Source organism: Bombina bombina, chromosome 3, assembly GCF_027579735.1.
Source record: "Bombina bombina isolate aBomBom1 chromosome 3, aBomBom1.pri, whole genome shotgun sequence".
In the NCBI taxonomy this organism is placed as follows: Eukaryota; Metazoa; Chordata; class Amphibia; order Anura; family Bombinatoridae; genus Bombina; species Bombina bombina.
In genome coordinates this window covers 112,145,716-112,163,195 of record NC_069501.1, presented here as the reverse complement: position 1 = coordinate 112,163,195, position 17,480 = coordinate 112,145,716, and the positions used below count along the sequence as shown (strand labels likewise).

General features: G+C 44.9%; 1 protein-coding gene across 1 annotated transcript in view; it reads left to right on the top strand.

Annotated features, from left to right (window-relative positions):
* SON (SON DNA and RNA binding protein) overlaps window positions 1-17,480 on the top strand; it is a gene marked incomplete in the record, with an annotated part of 747,918 nt that overhangs the window by 283,846 nt on the left and 446,592 nt on the right. Inside the window, 1 exon segment of the mRNA XM_053705170.1 lies at window positions 2,346-17,480. This exon segment is cut by the window's right edge and continues 654 nt beyond it. Within this exon segment, the coding sequence (XP_053561145.1) occupies window positions 2,346-17,480 (15,135 nt within the window).

The window sequence follows — 17,480 nt, the reverse complement described above, 5'->3', positions numbered from 1 at the left end:
TTTATGCTTACCTGATAAATTTATTTTACGATACGACGAGTCCACGGCCCACCTGTCATTTCTGAGACAGGTATTTGTTTAATTTTTGTTAAACTTCAGTCACCTCTGCACCTTTGGGTTTTCCTTTCTCTTCCTAACTTCGGTCGAATGACTGGAGTGGGAGGGAAGGGAGGAGCTATGTTTATAGCTCTGCTGTGGTGCTCTTTGCCTCCTCCTGCTGACCAGGAGGCGTAATCCCATAAGTAAGGATGAAAGCCGTGGACTCGTCATATCGTAAAAGAAATAAATTTATCAGGTAAGCATAAATTTCCTTTTTGTTTTCCACTGCAGTCATTTTTTACATGAAATATGAGGACAAATACAGGTGTTTGGCAATGACATTAGTTAGGGTTCCATTCTATTTAGCTGTACAAGAGCTAGGTTCCTGCGATTGCTCAAATGTAAAAGGGGTGGTCACACTAAATACTTTAGCCTATAAAAGCTGTTTCAGATTTTTTTTAATACTTCATACAAATATCTGTATTTTCTGGTTGTATTCTAATAAAGAGGCTAAGAAATAATTATATACGGTTATTATAGCATTGCTAAAACAACAAATTTAATGGTGGCCTAAGACTTTTGCACAGTACTGTATATATTGCATGCATACATAAATTCATGTCTTATTTTAAAGCTGCTTTGACAAATTAATTTTTAGTCTGGGGCCAGCAAAAAATATTGAGGGAATAGATTTTTAAACGGCCAGCACAAAACCCCTCAAATCATTTAATTTCACTGATTTAGATATGTCTTGTTACTGGCACCTCTGGAAGTTTGTCAACCCAGCTATAATATAAGACATTACATATTTAAAAGTTTGTTTTTGTGCCAGTGTGAGAGTTTCCTATTTTCTTACTCTTTTTGTTCTTGACCGCCATTACATTGGCCTGCTGAAATTCTTATTGATCCTTTCTGGTTTTCTTTAAGAGATTGCATTCACGTCCAGAGTTTCATCCTCAGTTTTTTATAATCTTAGTTGCCTCTGAAATTATTTTTTTTATGAACGATTGTATTGAAATACCATACACATGACATTTTAAACAACTTTCCAATGTACTTTCTATCTAATTTGCTATGTTCCCTTGCTATTCTTTTTTTAAAAGAATACCTAGGTAGGCTCAGGCACAGCAAAGCACTACTGGGAGCTAGCTGCTGAATGGTGGCTGCACATATATGCTTATTCTTTTTGGCATACTTAATGATGTTTTCAGCTAGCTCATATTAGTGTATTGCTGCTCCTTCAACAAAGGCTATAGAAAGAACAAAGCAAAATTAATAAAGTAAATTGTAAAGTTTTATTTAAAATTGTATGCTCTATCTTAAAGTGAATGTCAATTTTGACAAAAAAAACGGGCACTTTAATTCATCAAAATTTACATTTCACTCATGTTTTGAATATACTTACTTTTTAATCTTGACAGCCGCTGCATCGCTTTCTCCACCCATCGCAAAGCCTCTTCCTGGGTCTAAAATGAGGAATCCGGCTTCCTCCAATCACGGCGTTGAATCAAACACTGATTGCCCCGGGGGGGTGGGGGAAGCCGTGATTAGAGGATGAACGGTTCGTCATTTCTGACCTATGAGAGATTAAAAGGTATTAAAAGTATTTTCACAACACGAGGGAAATGTAAATTTTGATGAATTAAAGTTCCCCTGTTTTTAATCGAATTTTTAAAAACCAGGCACTTTATCAAAATTTACATTCACTTTAATCATGAAAGAAAAAAAAAAAGGTTTCATGTCCCTTCAAAGGGACAGTCAAGTCCAAAAAAAACCCTCATGTTTCAAATAGGGCATGTTATGTTAAACAACTTTCCAATTTACTTCTATCACCAATTTTGCTTTGTGTGCTTGGTATTCTTAGTTGAAAGCTAAACCTAGAAAGGCTCATGAGATTTCTAAGCCCTTCAAGGCTGCCTCTTATCACATGCTTTTTTATTTGCTTTGCACAACAGGGGAGAGCTAGTTCATGTAAACTCTATTGATAACAGTTATTACGCCCGTGACTTGTGGCAGACAATGCACTAATTGGCTGAAATAAAAGTCAATAGATAATAAATAAAATGTCATGTGATAAGGGGGCTGTCAGAAGATGCTTAGATACAAGGTAATCACAGAGGTAAAAAGTATATTAATATAACAGTGTTGGTTATGCAAAACTGGGGAATGGGTAATAAAGGGATTATCCATCTTTTTAAACAACAAAAATTCTGGTGTTGACTGTCCCTTTAAGCTTGAGATTTTTGTTTTTTGATATTTAAGATTACGTTGGTTTGGTTTTTTTTACCCTATATAATTTTGTTTTACAGCTTTGATGGTGTATTCTGAATCAAAAGAATTAAAAAGTACTGAAATTGTCTCATCTGATGAAGTAAAGAAGGAAACCTCAAGAAAGAAGTCAAAAAAACACAAAAAACACAAAAGTAAAAAGAAAAAGAAAAAAAAGAAAAGAGAGAAAAGTGAAAAACATTCAAAATCTGCTTCAAATGTTGAGGACCAAGAGAATGTAAATGCGGATCCCAAATCTCTGTGGAGACCAGCCTTTGCCTCTCCTTCAAGGAAGGAAGAAATAGTAGATGCAACTCTGTTAAATACAGAAAATATCTATAATGAAAATGTCAGTTTATCATCTTTAGAGAATGCACAGGAAATAAAACTTGATTCATCAAATAAAAGTCAGCCCTTTAGATCAGAAGTGGATTTAGATTCTGGATTTTTTGGTCCACGATGTCCTACTGAGAAATATTGCCCCTCTATAATTGACTGTGAAATGCAAAAACCAGTAGAGGAGTTAGCTCATGATTTTTTGCAGTCTAGGGAAATTATTAATTTAGAAGAAGTTGACAATAATGATAATGGAGGAATTAAAAAATTAGACTTATTGCCTAATTCTGCAACAGGAGTAAATTTGACGGAAGCATGTGTAGTGCTTTCTCCAGCTAATAAACCTGAATCATGCAATAAGAAATTAGATGCTGTCGAAAATATTGAATCATTGTCTCCCTCTAAGAATTTTCATCATACACATGACAAAAACCTTTTAGAACATCAACCAAGGCCAAGATCAAAATCAACCTCTAAAAAGCAGAGAAGATTGGAAAGAAAATCTCGTTCAAAGTCTGATTCTGCAACAAGGAAACATCGTTCAAGATCACAATCTTCGATAAAGACAGTGCATGGAAATAAAGTCTCCTCTAAATCTCCTTTATTGGGACGCAGATCACATTCTAGCTCTGTGGGGCATAAGCGTAGGTCACGCTCAAGTTCTGTTGGACAGAAGAGGAGATCACGCTCTAATTCTCCTGTTAGGAGGCATCTTTCAAGATCTCGAAGTCCCGTTCGTTTTTCTAGATCACCAATCCGATCCTGGTGGTCAAAATCCATAAAAAATAGAAAGAGGTCTAGGTCTATGTCAAATGCAAGAAGACACAGATCACGGACGAGATCAACAACAAGGAGACGGAGATCACGGACAAGATCATTAGCAAGGAGAGACAGATCAAGAACAAGATCAGCCATAAGAAAACGCAGATCAAGGACAAGGTCAGCTGCAAGGAGGCACAGATCAAGGACCAGATCGGCTACAAGGAGGCACAGATCAAGGACCAGATCGGCAACAAGGAGGGATAGATCAAGGACCAGATCGGCTACAAGGAGGCACAGATCAAGGACAAGATCGGCTATAAGAAGGCACAGGTCAAGGACAAGATCAGCTTCAAGGAGTCACAGGTCACGGACAAGATCGGCTACAAGGAGGCACAGGTCTAGTTCCAAATCCTTTACAAGGAGGCAAAAGTCGAGATCCCCTAGTAGGAGGCGGAGGTCGCGATCCCCTAGTAGGAGGCGGAGGTCGCGATCCCCTAGTAGGAGGCGGAGGTCGCGATCCCCTAGTAGGAGGCGGAGGTCGCGATCCCCTAGTAGGAGGCACAGAGCAAGATCTAGATCTCTTGTAAAGAAAAGATCACGGTCAAGTTCAACAACAAGAAAAAGAAAATCTAGATCTTGGTCACCTGCAAGAAGAAAAAGGTCACTCTCTGGGACAGCTACAAAGAGACAAACATCTAGATCTAAGTCAACTACTCAATCAAAGTCATTGACAGTGAACAGAAAATCACGATCTAGTTCTGCTACTGGAAAAAGAGAGTCGAAATCCAGATTAGCTGTTGAAAAGCAAAGGTCAAGATCCAGATCAGTTACAAAGAGAGAGAGGTCTAGATCTGCATCTATAAAGTACTTTTCTAAGATTTCATCAGTGAGAAACAGATCTAAATCAAAATCCGTTGAAAAGACCACTGTAGATTTATCTAAAAAGCCAGTTAAATCTCATACTTCCACACCTACTTCATCTACAAATCCAAATCAGAAACAATCGGTAAACTTGCAAACAGTTCACAATGACAATGCTACAGAAAAAATGCTCACTGGTTGTTCAACACAGAGTCCTCAAGTTTCTCATTCCTTATGTCATGTATCGGACCGGGAGCAGTCATCCCGTTCAAGCTCTAAAGCACCTTTGCCAGAGCAATGCCAATCTCCCTCAATGCCAGCTAATGAGCAGCATCTGTATTGTATAGGAACAACTGAATGCTGTAAATCGTCCAAAGAGTTATCACCTGAAACCACAAAAATATGTGATAAAATGTCCTCTCAAAATCCAAGCAAACCTGATTATGCAGAAACTTTTCTGGAACCTGACATTACTCAAATTAAAAAAGTAACTGAGCAGGATTTTGTAAAGTCACAAACGTTTAAAAAGGATTTATTTAGCTTCAATTTATCTATGCAGTCAATACCCTTAGAGCCCAATGTTTCTAAAGAGACACTACAATACTCAGTAAAGCATAGTAGTTGTAAGCAAGACTTTGAAGTTTCAAACACACCCCAACTTGGCTGTTTAAATAGCTCAGCTGCAAAGCAAAACTTCCAGGACTCTGCTGATGAACAATTGTCTTTGTCTCACTCAGTTGTAGATACGACATTTCAGGTCTCTGATAGAATGACATCTTCGCATGAGCACTCTGAGTTAGGTGCGGAGACTTTGCCTAATGCATATACTAAACAAGATTTCATCACAGATAAAGAGACTCTTTCAACATTTTGTTCAGTGGTTCATAATGAACTAACATTACAATCCAGAGTGCCCCCTAAATCTTTGAGTGCTGAACGCAAAGAAGATGTATCTGGTGTGTTAGAAAATAAATTGTTTTTGCATACTAGTATGAATATTTATGATGAACATTTTGAGAATACTGCAGATCCTAAAATAACTCATTCTAGTGAGCAAAGTTCCTTTCACTTAACTTCTGGAAAGAATGTTATTGATCCAAACATAGTAACTGATGTTAAGGACTGCTCTAACCCAGAAACAACAACTGAAAAGGAGAAATTAGTGGTTGGTGTACTTAAAATCAAAGAAAGAGTTAGTGCTTGTGGTATACCATTCATAGAGAATATTTCAAAGTCCTCCATGAGTGAAGAAATAATGCAGAAGAGTGATGCAGCAGGCCATCAAACGAATATGACATCTGAAGAAACATATTTTGAAAATAAAAGGAGTTTCATGGATGCAGAAAATGTAGTTTCCATTATTTCTGAAGGGGGAACTGAAAGCAAACCATTGCTTGAGAAACAATCCATATTTGATACAAGTTTTACAGTTTCTAGTAAGGATACCCTGTTTACTCAACACCTAACTGAAAGCTCCCTGACACATTTTAGACCGCTTTTTTCTGCACATACTGCTTGTGCCTTTAAAAATTCATGCTCCGGTTTAGAAGATGAGCATCTCAATTCTATTAAGATATTAAAGGAAAACAACCCAGACCCAATAAAAGAGCTTCTAGTTAAAGGTGAACACACAGACTATCTTAGTTTAACTGATACCAACGCCACCACTCATACGGCACTTAGGACTAATGCTAACTTTAACAGTCCATCTGATACAAACTTAAAATCTTATGAAGGAAAAGTAGTGTTAAACACAGAACATTTGATAGATCATCTCCCCCCAAAAGAACTATATAAGCAAAAAAACATATGCAGTTCTTTTGATATGTTTTCTGAAGAGGGGCAAAACTATTTCAGTAGTTCACAAGATTCTGAGTTAGATGTCTGCCAGCGCCACCAGAATGTTGTGCAGAATGCTAGTACAGACCCACACGATGTTGAACTTTATGACAGCTTGCCCTCTCCAAATGTTAAGGTACAAGTTACCTCCCTCACTGAAGAATCTATTCAACAAATAACGTTGTCCAATAAGTGTGCAGAGCCAACCATCTCACCACTCCTTAAAGATACAGAGAGTTTTGTCTGTAAACCTTCTGAAAGTGATTTTCCAAACTTCCAGGTGGCCAACCTGCAAGTTTATATGCCTACGGATAAGCAACAAATAAATAAAGCAATTTCAGCTGAACAAAAATCTGAGTCCAGTTCCATCTCTGAACAAGTAATCTGCACATCCTCTGTTTCCTACGAGCCCTCATCTACTCTTGAAGAACCAAATGGCAATACATTGCACCAGCCTGTTATCAAGTCTCTTACTGCTTGTGAAGAGTTCATCTGCGGCCATGCTTCACCTTGTGAAAAAAATGTTAAAACTCTTGTCAAGAACAGTACATTTGTGCCAGACTGTCATACAGCAGGCAAGTTGCTTAGCTCTAACCAGGATACTGACATCACGGACAAAGCACTTAATGAGTATAAGGAAAATAAATACAAAGAAGATATCTATCCGTCATTTGTAGCAGACAAGCATGAGGCTAGCACCAGTAACCAGAGAGAGTTAATTGATTTAGTGACTGATGAAAACCATATTTTGCAGCATTCTTCTGAGCACAAACAACTTAAAAGTAAATCAGATAGAGATCATGTTAGCATCGGTGGTTTTACAGAAGAAAAAATAAGTATAATTAGACAAGAACCATTAAATTCAGCTTTTTCATCGCTGAACCCTCCCTCAGGTTCTTTAACAATTTCTCAGATTGAGAACCCACCTGCACTTGAAGATGGTATTTCTTTGAGCATCCCCATAATGCAAGATCCTATAGGGGCACCTGTTCAACAAACTTTACCTCAGTTAATTAAAACTGATCAGTATGACCTAGGTACTGATTCTAATTATAGGAATTTAGTTCCTGATAAAATGCCAGGAGCCAGCTCTAAGAATTCCGTGATAATAGGATCTGAGTCTCTTAAAGCTGATAAAAGTGCACATGAGTCAAGTAAGATAAATTATCTGCTGATCAGTGAGTCGAAGACTGATCTCCCAACCAGAAACAGTGGTATTGATTCATGTTTGGAACAAGAGCCAAGAGAAATTATTGAACAGGAAAGCTTTCATTCTTATGTTTCGATACAAACTGTTAAGCAAAAGCATATTAATAAAGCCCCAGACCAGCAGCTTTTGGATTCTAACTCTATTTCAGAATTGGATCTGAAGACGTCTCCTGTCATTGATCAGGTGAAGACCACAGACAATGTATTCTCTGAGATAACAGAGTTCACAAAGCAACAAGACACAAGTGAAAATAAGGATAATTCAAGTGCAACAAAAGAAGTTAGTAGCGTAGAACTTTCTTCCAAGCATGTGACAACTGGCAGTTTAAGTAACCTGGATCCTGCTGGCTCAAACTCTGAAACATATTCTAGGATTAAAAGTCTCAGCTCTTTAACAATGAACTATGAATTCAGTCAAAATAAGCAAAATAAATTGCCTAAACATGAAATTCAGAAATCTGATAAAGAAATTAAAGTAAAACGTACTTCTTCTGTAACATCACTTCCACTTAATTTCAAGTTCAGCAAAACTTTCAAACAAGTCAATGTCTCACCTCTGCAAGATGGCACTGATCTCGGGTTATCTGATTCTGAAACCTTGCAGTTAGGTTGCCTGTCTGTTATAGATAAAACTAAATCAGCAGCTACAAGATGTACACAAGCTACCCAGTCTTCTCCAAACAATTCCCCTTATTATAACTCTTCAAAGGAGCCAAAGCCGACAAAGTCTGGATCTTCAATGTCAGAGAATTCACTCTCAGTAAGGCAGGTTTTGCCAGATCCTTCACAAACTAGAGTCAAATCTGGAGAAGAGCCCCCGAATGCAGCTAAGCTACCTGCCCTGGAGATATTAGAGTCAGACAGTCTTCCTAAACCAGAATACGCACATTCAACTGTGGTTAGCAAACCTACTTTTCCAAATATTTCTAGTGCTATATCAAAAATGGGAGTCAAGCAACGCCAATATCGATCAAGATCTATGGCCCAAGAAAGTCGATCACCCTCTCTAGATCATGGACAAGTAACACGCTCCCGTTCAAAATCTGCATCTCGGAAAAGGCACTCACGTTCTAAATCCCAGTCAATATCCTGGAGGAAACGTTCACGTTCTAAGTCAGGAAACCGAAGAAGATCACGCTCAAAATCGGTCAGAAAAAAACTCCCAGGAACCAAAAATCAACGCTCACACTCCAAGTCAAAAGGCAGGAAGAAATGTTCACCTCCAAAGTCAGCAGGAAAAAGGAGATCTCGTTCAAATTCTGCAGAGAAAAGGCGAGTCTCTTACTCCAAGAAGAGACGCTCAAGATCCAGATCATCCAACCGAGGAAAGCGATTTCGCACCAGGTCACCAGCTCGAAAGAGGCATTCACCTTCTAAATCAGAAGGCAGGAAACGACGCTCACGCACCAAGTCACCAGCCAGGAGGGGGCGTTCACATACAAAGTCTTTATCACCAGGAAGCCGCTCCAGCTCCAAATCTGCATCATCGAGGCGCCGCTCCCATTCAAAATCTACTTCACTAAGACATTCTTCAAGGCATTCTACTTCTGTATCTCCAGCAAAATGGAGACGAAGCCGCTCAAGATCTCGTGCCCGTTGGCAGCGCTCTAGATCAAAAGCAAGGTGGCGTCGATCTCGTTCTTTATCAACCTCCAGACAACGTCCTTCTCGATCAACTTCCAGACATTCTCACTCTATGTCAAAAAAGAGACGTCATCGTACATCTTCCATGTCACCAGTGCTTAAACGCAGCTCTCGGCAAAAAGACAAATCTCCTTCAAGCAGGTGTAACTCTAAATCTTCATCACCACCCCCACCCCCACCAAAGAAAACTGTGCAGTCAAAATCACTTGCAATTAAACAAAGTGCTGGTTTAAAGTCTCTTATACAAAAGCAATTATTAAAAGCTAAATCACAAAGTTCTGGTACAAAAACCAAGGAACCGTTGACTGTTCCTGATGTGACTGTAGCAACGAAAATTCCAATGCCTAGTTTGCCTGCTCGATCACGGAATCCTGTTCGCAACCAGACTCCTAGAACTCAATGGCTTATGGCCAACCTGACAGCTGAAAGTCAGATACCTTTGCCTAACCAGACACCTATGCATAATTTGGTTCCGGGATCACAATGGTCCATGCCTGATCTTACTGCTGGAAACCAATGGCCCATATCTAACATGACATCTGAAACTCAGTGGCCAGTGTCTGAAATGCATTCTGAAACTCAGTGGTCCATACCTGACCTACATCATGGCATACAGTGGCCAGTGACTGATATGCATAGTGGAAACCAGTGGCCATTAACAGACAGTGCTGCTGGTACCCAGTGGCCCATGGCAAATCTTGCACAATCTCAGTGGTCTGTGCCTGACCTAACTACTGGAACCCATTGGCCTATGCAGGACCTCAGTGCTGGAACTCAGTGGCCTGCTCCTGATCTCACTGTAGGAACACAGTGGTCCATGCCCAGCATTACTGGTACTCAGTGGCCTTTGCCTGACTTAGCTGCTAGCACTCAGAGATCAGTGCCTGACTTAGCTGCTGACACACAAAGGTCATTGCCTGACTTGGCTGCTGGTGCTCAAAGATTAGTGTCTGGTGCTGGCACACAAGGATCTGTCCCAGACTTAGCCGCTGGAACACCAAGGTCAATGCCAGACCTTGCTTCTGAAGTACACTACCTGCCACCTGGAGTTGAGCTTGCCCAATTAGCAACTGGTGTAGAGTCTGGTGTGGAAATGCCACACCTTGAACCTGGAGTAGATTTGCCCTATATGGCACCTGGAACAGAAGTTGTAGCACAAATTACACAGTCTTCCATGCTGCCGGTTCTGGAATCTGGGGTAGAGACTATGGCAAAGATTCCACAGTTTTGTACAGTAGCTGGAGTTGATATTCCTCATCATGCAGCCAGAACAAATGCTGAGAGAGAGATTCAACAATCTATTCTTCAATCTGAAGCAGAAGCGCAACACATCTGTCTGAAAGCAGGAGCAGATAAGCCTGACCTCGTGACTGGAACAATTTCTGTAAGAACAGTTATTCAGTCTCGAGACAAACAGGCTGGTACTATGCCTTTTTCTGAGAGTGAAGCTATGTTGTCCTTTTCGTCTGCTATGGCTGAAGAAGAGGTGACATCATCTGCCCTGGTAGAGGCTGGATCAGAAGTGCTGCCTCTTACTGGATTGAAGACAAGAGTAGAAGAGCCTCCTCTATCTGTCCAGGAGGCTGGATCACAGCTGTCTCTGCCCTCTGTCCTAGAGTCGGGAACAAACTTGTTGCCTCTCCTTGTCCTTGAGGCTGGAGCAAAACTGTCACAGCCATTTGTCCTAGAGGCTGGAGCACATGAGCTGTCTGTCCTGGAGGCTGAAGCACCCAAGCTGCCAGAGCTGTCTGTCCTGGAGGCTGAAGCACCCAAGCTGCCAGAGCTGTCTGTCCTGGAGGCTGAAGCACCCAAGCTGCCAGAGCTGTCTGTGCTGGAGGCAGAAGCACCGAAGCTGCCAGAGCTGTCTGTGCTGGAGGCTGAAGAACCCAAGCTACCAGAGCTGTCTGTGCTGGAGGCTGAAGAACCCAAGCTGCCAGAGTTGTCTGTGCTGGAGGCTGAAGCACCCAAGCTGCCAGAGTTGTCTGTGCTGGAGGCTGAAGCACCCAAGCTGCCAGAGCTGTCTGTGCTGGAGGCTGAAGCACCCAAGCTGTCTGTGCTGGAGGCTGAAGCACCCAAGCTGCCAGAGCTGTCTGTGCTGGAGGCTGAAGCACCCAAGCTGCCAGAGCTGTCTGTGCTGGAGGCTGAAGCACCCAAGCTGCCAGAGCTGTCTGTGCTGGAGGCTGAAGCACCCAAGCTGCCAGAGCTGTCTGTGCTGGCGGTTGAAGCACCGAAGCTGCCAGAGCTGTCTGTGCTGGCGGTTGAAGCACCCAAGCTGCCAGAGCTGTCTGTGCTGGCGGCTGAAGCACCCATGCTGCCAGAGCTGTCTGTCCTGGAGGCTGAAGCACATGAGCTGCCAAAGCAGTCTGTCCTGGAGGCCGAAGCACACAAGGGCCCCAAGCTGTCTGCCCTGGAGGCTGAAGCATGCGTGCTGCCAGAGCCGTCTGCCCTGGAGGCTGAAGCATGCGTGCTGCCAGAGCCGTCTGCCCTGGAGGCTGAAGCATGCGTGCTGCCAGAGCCGTCTGCCCTGGAGGCTGAGGCATGCGTGCTGCCAGAGCCGTCTGCCCTGGAGGCTGAAGCATGCGTGCTGCCAGAGCCGTCTGCCCTGGAGGCTGAAGCATGCGTGCTGCCAGAGCCGTCTGCCCTGGAGGCTGAAGCATGCGTGCTGCCAGAGCCGTCTGCCCTGAAGGCTGAAGCATGCGTGCTGCCAGAGCCGTCTGCCCTGGAGGCTGAAGCATGCGTGCTGCCAGAGCCGTCTGCCCTGGAGGCTGAAGCATGCGAGCTGCCAGAGCCGTCTGCCCTGGAGGCTGAAGCACATGAGCTGCCAGAGCCGTCTGCCCTGGAGGCTGAAGCACATGAGCTGCCAGAGCCGTCTGCCCTGGAGGCTGAAGCACATGAGCTGCCAGAGCCGTCTGCCCTGGAGGCTGAAGCATTCAAGCTGCCAGAGCCGTCTGCCCTGGAGGCTGAAGCATACGAGCTGCCAGAGCCGTCTGCCATGGAGGCTAAAGCATACAAGCTGCCAGAGCCGTCTGCCCTGGAGGCTGAAGCATACAAGCTGCCAGAGCCGTCTGCCATGGAGGCTAAAGCATACAAGCTGCCAGAGCCGTCTGCCCTGGAGGCTGAAGCATACAAGCGGCCAGAGCCGTCTGCCCTGGAGGCTGAAGCATACAAGCGGCCAGAGCCGTCTGCCCTGGAGGCTGAAGCATACAAGCGGCCAGAGCCGTCTGCCCTGGAGGCTGAAGCATACAAGCGGCCAGAGCCGTCTGCCCTGGAGGCTGAAGCATACAAGCGGCCAGAGCCGTCTACCCTGGAGGCTGAAGCATACAAGCTGCCAGAGCCGTCTGCCCTGGAAGCTGAAGCATACAAGCTGCCAGAGCCGCCTGCCCTGGAGGCTGAAGCATACAAGCTGCCAGAGCCGCCTGCCCTGGAGGCTGAAGCATACAAGCTGCCAGAGCCGCCTGCCCTGGAGGCTGAAGCATACAAGCTGCCGGAGCCGTCTGCCCTGGAGGCTGAAGCATACAAGCTGCCGGAGCAGTCTGCCCTGGAGGCTGAAGCATACAAGCTGCCGGAGCCGTCTGCCCTGGAGGCTGAAGCATACAAGCTGCCGGAGCCGTCTGCCCTGGAGGCTGAAGCATACAAGCTGTCGGAGCCATGTGTCCTGGAGGATGAAGCAAACAAGATGTCGGAGCCGTCTGTCCTGGAGGATGAAGCAAACGAGCTGTCAGAGCCATCTGTCCTAGAAGCGGGACCACATGAGCTGTCAAAGCCAACTGTCCTGGGGACTGGGGCCCTTGAGCTATCAGAGCCATCTGTTCTGCAGGCTAAAGCACCCGAGCTGTCTGAGCCATCTTTCCTGGAGGCTGGAACACACAAGCTGTCAGAGCTGGATGCTGGAGCCTACGAGCTGTTGGAGCCGCCTGCCCTGGAGGCTGGAGCTTCTGAGCTGTCAGAGCCGCCTGCCCTGGAGGCTGGAGCTTCTGAGCTGTCAGAGCCGCCTGCCCTGGAGGCTGGAGCTTCTGAGCTGTCAGAGCCACCTGCCCTGGAGGCTGGAGCTTACAAACTGTCAGAGCCGCCTGCCCTGGAGGCTGAAACCCACAAGCTGTCAGAGCCATCTGCCCTGGAGGCTGGAGCCCACGAGCTCTCAGAGCCATCTGCCCTGGAGGCTGGAGCCCACGAGCTCTCAGAGCCATCTGCCCTGGAGGCTGCAGCCCATGGGACTCCTCTGATGCCTATCCTGGAGAATGGAACTGAGGCTCCACAACCCTCTATGGAGGCTGGTGCAGAGAGTTTGCCACCATTGCATATCCTGGGTGGTGGAGCAGAGGTGATGCAGCGATCTTCCCTGGAGACTGAAGCAGAGGTACCACATCCTCAATCTGTCCTTGAAGCTGGTGCAGAAATGCTATGGCACCCATCAGTCCTGGAGGCTGGCACAGAGTTTCCACACCTATCTGTCCCAGAGTCTGCAGTGGAGGGGCCACCCTCACTTGTTCTACTTGTTGGAATGGGGACATCACCCCCATCTGTCTTAGAAGCTGGAGTAGAAATTTCATACCTTGCATCTGGATCTGGAACAGTGAGTGATATGCTTCACTTATGCCCTACCGCTGAAGCAGAAGTTCCTCAGTCTTGCTTTGAGACTAGATCAGAGATACCACAGTCTGTTCTTTATACTGCAGCTGAAGTGCCACAATCTGTCCTGACAACTGCAAGTGAAATGCCAAAACCTGTGTTTAGAAAAGAGCCAGAGAAAATACATTGGTGCCAGAACACTGAAGCAGAAGTTCCTCAGTCATGCTTTGTGGTGGAATCAGATGTTTCCCAGCCCTGTTTTAAACCTGTTATAGATATACATAAATCTGTCCTGGGAGCTGGTGTAGAGATTTCTCTGATAGATGTAACTCCAAGAGATACTAATACAGTAATACAGTCTGTCTTGGCACATGGAAAAGATGTAGCAGAGATCCCAAATTCATCCTTAATGCCAGAAGCAGAGGTTCCACAGTCATGCTTTGATGCTGAAGTAGAGGTGAACAAGAATGTTGAAGCACCTGTTGAAGTGCCACAGCTGTACCTGATAGCTGTACCCAACATGGATACTCAAGCATCTGTCTTGGCTGCTGATTATCAGACAGGAACTCATCTAGCCATGTCTTATCAATCAAAATCAGAGAAAGATGCTAAATTCTACCCCCCTTTTAATGAAAGAATAGATTGCCAAGGTCGAGATCATAGAGAAAATGTATTGACTTCAAAATCAGCATTATGCACAGAAGTACTTGTGGATGTTGAGTCAGGATGCTTATCTGTACCTGAGCACCATGCCTTGACTTGTCATTCTGTGTCACATGATTCCAAAGAGAACACAGACGAGTCCCTAATGAGTGTTGTCCCTAGAAGCAGTGAACATCCTCTGAGCACCGTTCATTTACTGCAGGATAAAATGAGTTTGTGCAGTGATAATGTGACTGTAGATCATCCTGACAATAGAGATCAGTTTCTGCCACACACTCTCCCTGCCTCAGCTTGTCACTCAGTACAAGATGTCCATTCTGCATCCACTGACTCCACTTTACCAGATGTCCCTACTTCCATGAAGTCACTACTACTTGAAGATCATTCTGTCCCTGCTAACCTCCTGTGCCAGGAAGATCCCCCAGCCTCCACAGTGCTCCCACTTATAGAAGATTTTGCTGCTTCCACTGGGCCTTTCGCCTTGCATGCCTCCACTGGGCCTCAGCACCCAAATGAGCTCCCTGCTTCTAATGAGCTCCCTGCTTCTAATGGATCCCTGCTGCTAGAAAATTTCCCACCTTCAAAAGGCTTGCTACTGGAACATCTTTCGCTCTCCACCAAACTCCTAATGAAGGAAGATCTTCCTCCCTCCCATGAGCTTCCTCTAACAAAACATATTTGTACCCATGCCAGCCCCCTGTTAAAGAAAGATCTCCCTTACTCACCTGTACTGACATTGCCAGAAGATATCCCTCTTTCTACTGTGCTCCTACTCCCAAAAGATGTTCCTGGCTCTGAGCCCCCACTCCTTGAAAATGTCCAAGCCTCCCCTGGGCCCCCACTGCCAGATGATGTCCCTGCTTTCCCTGGGCCCCCACTGCCAGATGATGTCCAAGCCTCCCCTGGCCCCCCACTGACAGGTGATGTGCAAGCCTCCCCTGGCCTCCCACTTCCAGATGATGTGCAAGCCTCCCCTGGGCTCCCACTTCCAGATGATGTGCAAGCCTCCCCTGGGCTCCCACTTCCAGATGATGTGCAAGCCTCCCCTGGGCTCCCACTTCCAGATGATGTGCAAGCCTCCCCTGGGCCCCCACTTCCAGATGATGTCCCTGCTTTCCCTGGGCCCCCACTGCCAGATGATGTCCAAGCCTCCCCTGGCCCCCCACTGACAGGTGATGTGCAAGCCTCCCCTGGCCTCCCACTTCCAGATGATGTGCAAGCCTCCCCTGGGCTCCCACTTCCAGATGATGTGCAAGCCTCCCCTGGGCTCCCACTTCCAGATGATGTGCAAGCCTCCCCTGGGCCCCCACTTCCAGATGATGTGCATGCCTCCGCTCTGCTTTCACTGCAGACAGCTTATTCCCATTTGCCTCCACTGCCAGATGATATCCCTGTATCTGCTGGTCCCTTGCTAATAGAAGATTATTCTGTCACCACCAAGCAGCCTCTGCTGGAAGCTAACCCTGCCTGCACTGAGCAGCTACAAGAACAATCTTCTGTTGACAACATTTCTGGGTTTAACCAAAGACCTTTAAAAGCAGATGTTACTGTTATTGCTAAACAGCCTTTTATCTCAATTTTACATTTGCCAACAGAGCCTCATGCTAGTCAAGGTGCCACTACTACATTCGGAATTAATGAACAATTAAAATTTAACAGAGATACTTCTACAGAACATTCCCAGTCATTGTCTATATCTGCTACACAAACCCTTTGTGAGTCAAAAAGTTTTAATGAGCCTTTGCAGGTTGATAATCAGTTTAAAATTACACCTCCAAACCTTGTGCCATATGACTCTGAACAAGTAACGGACATACCTGCAGCTGTACCTGAACTTACTTCTGAACAGGTTCTTTTAAATTCTGAGCCTCCTCCTCAGCTGTTGCCCTATGATTCTGAACAGCCTACTGATAATTATTTTGATATTTCAGAGTATGCCTCTGAGCAATCATCTTTAGTATTTCGTGCCCCACCTGAGCTTGTGCCTTATGATTCTGATGAACCTGCTGCTCATTCTCCTTATGAACAATCTAAGGAGAAACTTGCATCTGTCTCCAGTCCAGTCCACAATATTTCTCAATCTGAACTTTCATCTTCAAATAAGCAACAAAGTGATCAACATCTTTCTGCTGTAGTGTTATATTCAGCTAAGATGTCATTGAATTCTCATGATTATATAGATGGATTTAATTCTACAGAAAACAGTTCTTCTAAGGAAATGGTATGTTTACCGAAAGCAACCTCTAGTCAGTCACATGTTAATTCTGGTGTTGCCTCCTACTTCTCAAAACAGTCTTCAGTACAAACTACTTTGCTCACAGATGAGCAATCAATCATTCTCAAGTCTTCAGAACAAGAGTTGCCTGATGGTAAGTCTAACATGTTGACCGCAGAATTGCCCACTGAGGAATCATATATTGAACCTAAACAGTTTACTGAAGTATCACCAGCATTGGAATCGTCCCTTAAACAGCCACAAACATTTCCAGAAATTGTGCTTGAACATCACAATTCTTCATTATCAGCTAACTTAACAGAACAATGTCCTTCAGTAGCTGTTGGCCAGTTAAGTACCACTAAACCTTGCTCATCCACTGATGCATTAGTCACTGGTGATGGACAACAAAACATTTCACCATTGCCCATTGAGAGAGAAGAAAAGCCAGGGGTACATGTTGGAGCCTCAGAAGACCGGTCACATTCAAAGCCTGTAAACAAAAGCCATCCCTCACCTTTGACAACTGATCAAGCAAGGGATTCACGGTCTAAGTCATTGGGAAGGAAGAAATCATCAAAATCAAAAGAGAGAAAAAGATCACGGTCAAAGTCGAGTGTGTGTAGGAAAAGGTCACAATCCAGATCAGTATCAAGAAAGAGGCGGTCACAATCAAAATCTGTAGTGAGGAGTAAAAAGTCACGGTCCAAGTCAACCACAAGAAGGAGACGTTCTCTTTCTAAATCAATTGCACAAAGAAAGCGCTCCCGTACAAAATCTGCAGGACGCAGAAGGCGTTCCCGGTCAGTCTCTGCCACCCGCAGGAGGCGCTCTCACTCTGCATCGCGAAAAAGGCGCTCTCGGTCAATATCCGCTTCTTGCAGGAGGCGCTCTCGGTCAACTTCTGCGCCCCGCAGAAGGCGCTCTCGCTCTGCGTCCCGCAGAAGGCGCTCTCGCTCGGCATCCCACAGGAGGCGCTCTCGCTCGGCATCCCACAAGAGGCGCTCCCACTCTCCATCTGTTTTGCGTAAGAGGCGCTCGCGCTCTACATCTGTATCTCGTAGGAGGCGCTCAC